This window comes from Alosa sapidissima, chromosome 15 (assembly GCF_018492685.1).
Source record: "Alosa sapidissima isolate fAloSap1 chromosome 15, fAloSap1.pri, whole genome shotgun sequence".
NCBI lineage: Eukaryota > Metazoa > Chordata > Actinopteri > Clupeiformes > Clupeidae > Alosa > Alosa sapidissima.
The window spans coordinates 15223069-15232010 of record NC_055971.1 but is presented as its reverse complement, the minus strand read 5'-3'; the positions used below and the strand labels follow the sequence as shown (position 1 = coordinate 15232010).

At 43.9% G+C, this 8942-nt stretch overlaps 1 protein-coding gene across 1 annotated transcript in view; it reads right to left on the bottom strand.

Annotated features, from left to right (window-relative positions):
* Nucleotides 1–1551: 1551 nt before the first annotated feature.
* The window catches only part of irs1 (insulin receptor substrate 1), a 24484-nt gene continuing 17093 nt past the window's right edge, over nucleotides 1552–8942 (bottom strand). Inside the window, exon 2 of the mRNA XM_042064321.1 lies at nucleotides 1552–4710. Within this exon, the coding sequence (XP_041920255.1) occupies nucleotides 4706–4710 (5 nt within the window). The 3' untranslated portion in view covers nucleotides 1552–4705. The remainder of the gene's footprint in view (nucleotides 4711–8942) is intronic.

Genomic DNA, 8942 nt, shown 5'->3' with positions numbered 1-8942 from the left:
GTCAACTCATATGAATGTAGATTTCATGCAAGACATGTTTACCCCAAAAAACATTAAACAAGGCCTACACCTTAAAACATCAAACTGAGTATCTCTTTAGATAGATAAAGATTTAAGTGGAGAAATACTATTCTTTATTGATAGAAAAGGGACTTTTAGTGAAGGCTTTAAAGCTAATATTGTGGAGTAAGCACATCTTCAGATTGGTGTTTCAGAGGAGAGTGGAGTAGGTCAGCTCCTCTGAGACAAGCGTTACTGAGAGAGAGAGAAAGAAAGAAAGAAAAGGAGAGAAAGAGGAAAGAGAAAGAGATAAATAAGATGAGAGAAAAGGCAATTGATATGTTTTCACACTGAAATCCATACCTATGTGTGTGTGAGGCTGGAGTACCTGCAACAGATCTATGAATGTTTGTGTGAGATGGATACACTTCTGTCATTAATGGTGACATAACAGGAAAACAACAGTGTGTGCTTTGTTTCTGTGATGGTCTACATTATAAATTCATGGGCCTGCTTGTTTTATGGCTTCTTCAGCTGGTTATATGCAAACACGTGTGTGTCTGTGTGTGTGTGTGTGAGAGAGAGAGAGCAAGGCAACGCATGTCTTGTGGGACGGTGAGAATGAATGTCGCGTGGATCCAGGATAATTGGGTTTGTGGAGAGGACAGGGGGAGACATGAGGACGCATCCCCAAGGAGGGCCTGTGGACCTGGGCATCTGAGGCCAAGATGACTTAGGTGGGGGAGGGAGCCAGCCGCCAAACCCTGGCTGAGTTCAAGCCACAGCAAAGTCTCTCAAATCACACACACGTACACACACACTTACTTTCCTTGGACACATTTTCCCCCTTCTCACTACTTTTGTTTTTGTCTGACCTCATTCTCAAACTCCTGGATTTGTCTGTTTCAGTTTTAAGCTTCTATAACCATGCACACTCACTCACACAGACACACACACACCCTTATAGACTTGTTTCCACCCCATGCTCAATTAAAGGGCGGTGGGGTGGGGTGTGATCAGAGTTAAAGGGGGATGCTTTGTGATACACACAAACTTCTTCCCAGACCACTATGACGGTACTGGGCAGGCATGTGCATTGAATCAAGATCCAAGCCCCCAAGTATGTGCGTTCACACACACACACACAAATGTAAAGGGGGTTCCCAGGGTTCTGGCAATGATCTAACTCGGATGGAACGAAAAGCTCAGAGCAGGTCTGGCCGTTCACTGTGTAATTCTTTCCTTCCACACACACACACGCGTTGCCAACATTGTCTGCTCTCGTACCTGGCTCCTTCATCACCGGAGGAACAAATAAAAAAAAAAACCCAGACAAGCCCTCTCCCTATGGAGTACGGAGACACACACACAATCTTCCACCACTTCAAGATTCACACACACACCCTCTCTCCTCCAGCTTCAACAGCCAGACACACACACACACACTCTCTCCATCCACGCTCACACAGACCACCTTGCTCTCCATCCTCTCAGGCACTCCGTCCACCGCTGACATTAAAACCAGAGAATAAAAGAGACTAACAGATGGGAGCAAAGATAAACATTTCTACTTTATTACAGATTGGGGGTTTCCAGAGGAGAAAGAGAGAGAGCGAGAGAGAGACAAAGGGAGTGGGTTGAGGGGGCTACCCTCCCCATTTCCTCTGCTGGTGCACTGTATTTATGCATCATTCTTTATACACCTTTTTCATTCTTTTAGTTTCATTCATTTATTTTTGTACCTCATGCATCTGTCATTCTTTCATTTATTAAGTCATTCATCCATCCATCCATCCAGCAATGTGCTTAAAACATTCATTATATCACCCATTTACACACCCAAACACACACACACACACACACACACACACACACACTCAGTCAAAAACATCCATCCTCTATCTCATTTTCCTTAGCATTTTTTTTACATTACATTATATACAGTGGAAGACATAGTTGATTAAGTATTGTGGAGCTTGGCTTTGTGTTTTGAAGAGAAACCCCATGACCTATCCGGTTACTCCATAACACTAGCACAGCATACTGAATTGCAGGGACACACAACTGTAGCTGAAGGTCAGATTACAGAGTGGACACGCCCCTGTTGGCCTATAGGGTTTCAGAGAAAAACAGAGAGCCGGCAGGTTCTCAGGAGTCGGCCTGCTAGCCACAAATGAGGGTTGGCTGGGATGGGTAGGTACACGGGGTCATTACCCAGAGTACTTTGCGGCGTTTTTGGAGATGACCTGTGGAAAAGTAAAAACAAAAAGGAATCGAGGGTTGCCGGGACCCTGATGAGAAAGGAGTACCATAAGGAGAAGCTGGTGCTGCAGACACGTGTACAAAAAGCAGGAGGTGTCAAAACACTCTCAGAAACGCGTTAATATTTCTCAGCTCTACAAGCAGAGCCCCCCGTAGACACACAAAAAATGAAACATTTAAAACCCAGATAACTTTAAATACTTGAACTCATAAACAAAACAAAAAAATGAACCACATGCCTATATTGAATAATTTACAGATTGTTTTGTCAATGTTTTCAGCAGCAAGTGTGACCTTTATGACTTATTATTATTAATATTATTATTACTTATATATTTTTTGACCTGTTGCTGTGACACCATTAGTCACTTGGACAAAAAAGGAAGGAAAAAAATAAAATAAGTTGCACGCAGCTCTTTCTGAATGGCTTCCAAGCCTTAACCACTGTGACCTTACATTGACCTCAAGCCTTTCAATGGCTCTCCATTTGGCATTAACTTATTGCATACCTGTAGTACCATATCAAATGGAGCCATGATGGTAGATATGAATAGGCAGCAGGACTGCTGTGCCGTGACACGCCACCATGCCCTGAGAGCTACTCTGCTTCCGTGGTCATAGAACATGAAATGGGACACAACTGAGCTCACTTCCTGGTTACTAAGGGGTCATAAGGAACTCTGCGCAGCACTTCAACTGAACGTACCAACTTATGGAACCTCACACTTGTGAGATGTTGACTTAAATAAAAGGAGTGAAGCTGCATCATCAGAACAGTTTTTCAGGTCTGCAAATGACGTACCTCTCTGAAAACTGGGGCTAGCCTATTCTCCCCACCTCTTTTTCAACTTTTGATAAAAATATGGAAATCTGTTTCAAAGGACAAGTTCCTTGCTAATCTAGCCTTCAGAACACCACCGACTGAACCTCAATAGCATTGAGCTGAACTCAGTGATGACTATAGCCCTGTGCCCAAAATGAAACGTGGTCAATATCTGAAACGTCCACACATCATCTCCCATTGCAGACTTCACTGTCCCGAGAAATGTAGATCTACTGACCGATGTGGATCCATGTGGATGATTAACACGATAAACACGGACTGCTGGCGATGCACGTGTGCAGCACAGCTACTGGTCCTACTGCAGGCTGCCTCAGACGTAAACCACAAAACCCCACTAAAGGAAAGGGGTGCTTTGTTTGGCATGGCCGTGCAGCCAAACAAAATGGCCGCTGGACTGCAGGAGAACACTGCTGTATGAATGTGGATTGACACAGGTGAGCATCATCAGCCCACCTGTTAAAAGAGTCTGTGCGATATGTTTCGTACCGTCCTGTGCCTGGACTAGGTATAATAATAATGCTCGTGTTCTCTACAGAGGTGCATAGGTTTGGAAGCTGAATGGGGGGGGGGGGGGGGGAGCCTACAAAACAAAAACAAACAAACAAATTGATGATTTAAAAAAAACCCAAGAGAGACAAAAATACAACTACAACCAACGGTTGAATATAAAATGAAAATGTGGATATATGTGTTTCTCTAGAGAGGAGGGAGGAAGTGAAGGATGTGCAGCAGACTCTGCTCTGATGGCTTCTGCTGATAAAGGCTGAACAGGTACAGGTCTATGTCGACTTATTAGACGCTACCGCTTGCTGTAACAGTTTGGCCAACGTGAGTGAGATTTCACAAGGGGTCACAGTGACTGGAGAATAAGCCTGTGTGAGTGAGTGAGTCTGTCTGTACCTATTTGTAACAATATGCATTCAGTATGTGTGTGTGTCTGTGAGGGAGAGACAGTCTGTCTGTACCTGTGTGTCCATACAGTATAAATGTGTGTGTACCATATGTGTGCACTGTTGGTGAGTACCTCGGTGTAAAAGTGTATCCATGTACCTCAGGGTGAGTAAAGGTCTCCACCCTTTTGACTGCGAGTGTGTGTGTGTGTGTGTGTGTGTGTGTGTGTGTGTGTGTGTGTGTGTGTGTGTGTGTGTGTGTGTGTGTGAGAGAGAGTGTGTGTGTGTGTGTAACAGAGTTAGGCTGAGTGTGCGGCTGTGGCCACCGGCCACCTGATTGCCACACAGCCATCTGAGGTCCAGGGTTTGGCTGAGGTCCAGAGGTTCTTGCATGTTTGGTGCTGTGGTTGATAGTACTACTGAGGTGCTGAAGTTTGTGGTGAGGTCCAGCTTTAAGGAGGTAAAACTGGCATGGCTGAAGTCCGGCAATATTACGAGGTATGGTTGGTGAGTACTGGTTTTCCCTGTTATGGTCCGTTTGTGAGTGAGTGTGTGTGTGTGTGTGTGTGTGTGTGTGTGTGTGTGTTTCTACAGTGGTCCAGGCTTTGTGAGGTCCGTTTGTGTGTGGTTTTCCAGAGGTCCAGTCGATGGGAGCCTCCCTCGGGAATTTAGGTTTTTGCAGACACGAAGACCCATCAGATCCAACTCGTCACTCTAAAGCAGGAGAGAAGAGAGGGAACAAGTTTAGATTGTTTACAAAACACATCCAGACACATAGACACACACAGAATGAGCTGTTTGGGTAGAAAACAGAGTGCTAATAAGTTCAATGCTCAACATACACATCCAAAGATGCCTCACAAAAGTCTCAATTCAATGAACTAAATGCTGACTTTTATACAGTACTATTTATTGTAGATGTATAACCTGATGATGCAGTACTTTCAGACTAAATATTCACAATATTGGTGAAATGTACTGATGCATGTCAGGATAACAGTGTTGCGTGAACAGGGTTTTAATCTCTCTTGATCTCATACATAACAAAACACATGTTAATCATTTGGCAAGCACTTCATTTGGCACACATACACACTCACACACTCACACATGCAGGTGCACATCCAATGCCCATGAGCAACTTCTTTCAAGCTGCGATCCACACATGCTGACTAGAAACCAATTTTGCAAACAAATCCCAGTAAACAAGCACGATTGTCACCATGGCAATGGTCAACAGCGTTTTCTGGCCAGGCAGTCAGGGAGGGCCAGGCCTTTATGACATCATCGGCCTTATTACATCACCACCTGGCAGGGCTAGTCGTCGCACTCTCTCCTCCCTGTGTGATTTCAGGAAATGTCCTGTTCCTGACTTCTGTCCTTAAACACTAATCTACTAAGGCACAAGCGCGCGCACACAGACAGACAGTGACAGCCTAACTCCCCCCGCCCACACACACACAGACAGACAGACAGACACACGGAGCCCTGTGGTGTTTTTGTTATGCAACCGTACTCCTGTCTGTGATTAGGAGATCAAAGTCAGGACACAACATTCAGTGGCGCACACACACACACACACACACCTCTCTGCATGCCCATACTGCACGTGCCACTGCCAGCGGCATCGTATGTGTATAGCCATACACATGTACATCATTATTTGTGTACGTGCATTTGCATATTTGCGTATAATAATATGCGTATTTGTACCGATGCGCTGTGTGTGTGTGTATATATATGTGTGTGTATACCTGAGTGTTCTGAGCTGTTGTACAGCATGCAGTGTTGGTTCTGATGGACATTTTCCTGACAGCTGCTTTCTTGGAATCCAGGTCAGGTGCACTCTGGGTAAGCGACGGCATCAGCATGTGTATGCCAGTGCATGAACGTTTGGGTGTGAACGTCAGAGAGAGAATACAAGAGAGAAAAGACAGATAGATAGACAGATAGATAGATAGATAGATAGATAGATAGATAGAAAGAAAGAAAGAAAGGAGAAAATATAAATAGACAGAGAAAGAGGGAGATGGATATTTCCTTCACTGTTCATGACTGCAAATGTAGATATGTATGTGTACGTTTCTGTGAATGCATTTTTGAACGTATGTTTGCCATCTATAATAGTAACAGCATGTTGCTTGTGCTCTAGCAGGGAAGCTTGCCCATTGCCTGGGCCCATCAGTCTACCCTGACAACAAACAGCCAAGGGCCTCACAGTGGAGCTTCATACGGAGTGGGCCCCACTGCGGAGCTCAGGGATTAAAGTGAAAAAAATTGTTTGACTGAACTTTTTTCAGGCCATAATTCATACGTTGTTCATATCTACCTATAAAGATAGCACCCCTTTTGCTGTCGCGACCTATTGGTTTTTAATGTACAAAAAGATGCAAACAGCAAAGTAAAGGGAGTATTCGCCTTATTCACACGGCGACCATTGTTTAAACCAAAACGAGGCTGCAGGGTACACTTACTATACAATTAATGCCACCTACAGGTGAATGCATAGAACATAACAATCCTATGGTTTGTGTACCCTGTAGCCTCGTTTTAGCCGCCAATGGCCGCCATGTGAATAAGGCGAATTGAGAGTGTTCTTGATTGAGATTGAGTTTTCCTAACCTGACCCTAGCCAGATGAATGTCGTTCCGCTTAGCTCCGCCTAGCTTCACTCACATCCATCTGGGACCTCTTCCATTGAGAGTGATTTCTCCAACCAACTTTATGGTTTAGCCAATCAGGACGCAGGGCGGGAGTTTCATAGATGTGACATAGCGTAGAAGCGACTGTGAGTCTGTTATTAGCGTCACGGGTTGGCTTCGATGTGAGTGGTTGAAGTAGCACGTCAATAGATGACGGACAAGTGGCTTATTCAATCATATGCAAGCATTTTTTGATTAGGCCCAGCCTTCTGAAGCAACACTTCAATGGATCGGTTCCAGATGGATGAGTGGAGCTAGGCGGAGCGAAATTCATCTGGCTATTGCCAGGTTAGAGTTTTCCTGATGAATAAAACAATATTTCAGTACCATCCCTGACCATTGCTGACTAGCCATTGCTGTTCTTTTCTACTGCAGCAATATTGTAGAAAGGCTTTAACTTACACCCTTATTTAATTACATCAGGCCAAAAGTGTTTAAAGGGGAGATTTTTTTTCTTGTTAATATGCCTATAAAATCAAGTTTGCAAGACTTCCCATTTCCTCATCAAAGTAATGAATCGGAACATTCGAGATATTGTTCATATTTCCATTTGTTGCCTCATCCGCATTTAATGAAAACATGTTAATTTTGAGTTTTACAGACAACTCAGTATTCCAATGAGCAGCAATACTGTGTGTACTGTGCTCATGCAGGAAGTCTGCGCATTTGACAATTAACAACAATCTAGAGAGGGCGCTTTTGTCTTCAGCAACAGATTGTATAAGGTTGACAAGAGGTTGCGATATGGTGAGGGACAGGTCGTGTTGCGCTATGAAAGAACATGCATAGCCTACTTTCTGAGCGCAAAAACGGTCAGCCATAGATAAACGTAGCCTACCTCTGTCGTGGTGGCTAGTTGCACCAGGTAGGGAAGATGTCCTGAAGTGCACGAACATTAACCTTGGTGGTCTTCTGATTGGTGGCGTGCTAAAAACATTTTCCTATTGCATCCATAAACAATTTTCTTGCAGCAAACCGCCTAAAAGCAAACCTCTGGCACTTTAATTTCTTTACACCGTGGCTTGCTAGTTCTCCCGTTTCCAACAGCCGCCCATCTCCATTTATTTTTTAACTTATAACACCCGTGCCTTCCTTTAGCAACAACGCATCCATGACAGCTAGTCGCCTTGCCAAATAGACGCACACAAATCATGACGCTAATATGCGAGGTTCTGGTAATGTGCTATATGTGCTATGGTTTTGTGCTATAAATTAATAATATTTTATAGCGAAGTTTTAAGTTTACTATTTTAATTGCATGGTTATTTTTTGTCAACATACACTTACAACCTACTGTCGTTAAAAGTGAGGCTTAAGCAAAATAGGCTACAAGGCTGTCTATGCGTCACAAACACGACTGACCCCCTTACTAACAGTTCGCCATGATGACAATATTATTATTATTTTATGTTAACACGCTCAGTCAAAACCTTCCGTCGCAAATTGTGAAAAACATTGTTGTAGCCTACATGTCATAACAGACGGGATAATAAATTGCATAGGCTACGGTTTATATTGCGTCGCTTTACGCTTTACACATAATGTTAGTTGCATTGATTAAAAACTGTTCAAGTCATAGGTGACACCCAAAATTAATGACCTCCCCTGACAAGAGTTCGCGAACGCCCCAGGCCAATGAGACAAGCGTGTAGCTACAACATAAACAAAGCGAAACTCATGGCTGACGTATCTTCTTTTAGCGGTCACTGACTGAGACACAGAAAGTTCTCAATAACACTATTAGGTCTTTAAACATTTACCATCACACACATTAATTAATCGGACCTACTATTTGTAGTTGCCTTAAAAAAAGGAAAAGAAAAGATGATAGTCTACCCCCTCCTATTTTTTTTCTCATCGGATCTGCATCGATCTCAAATATGGCATTTCTAAAATCAAATTGACGGAAATCCGTCGTACGACGGAGAACTTTAATCCTTGGGAGCTGGTGGGAAGAGAATGCTCTTTCTGGCGCACAGCTGAGAAACAGTGGGCCTCGCTGCGCAGGTACACAACAGTGGGCCTCAGCTTGCAGGTAAACTACTGCAGGCTTCAGTGGCAAAAGAACACAATGTGTCTAAATACTGAGAGATAGACAGAGCACACAGAGAGAGAGAGAGAGAGAGAGAGAGAGAGAGAGAGAGAGAGAGCACAGAGAGAGAGAGAGAGAGAGCACAGAGAGAGAGAGAGAGAGAGAGAGAGAGAGAGCTTTAGCATGCAGCTGTAAAGGGAGGAGGGGGGGGA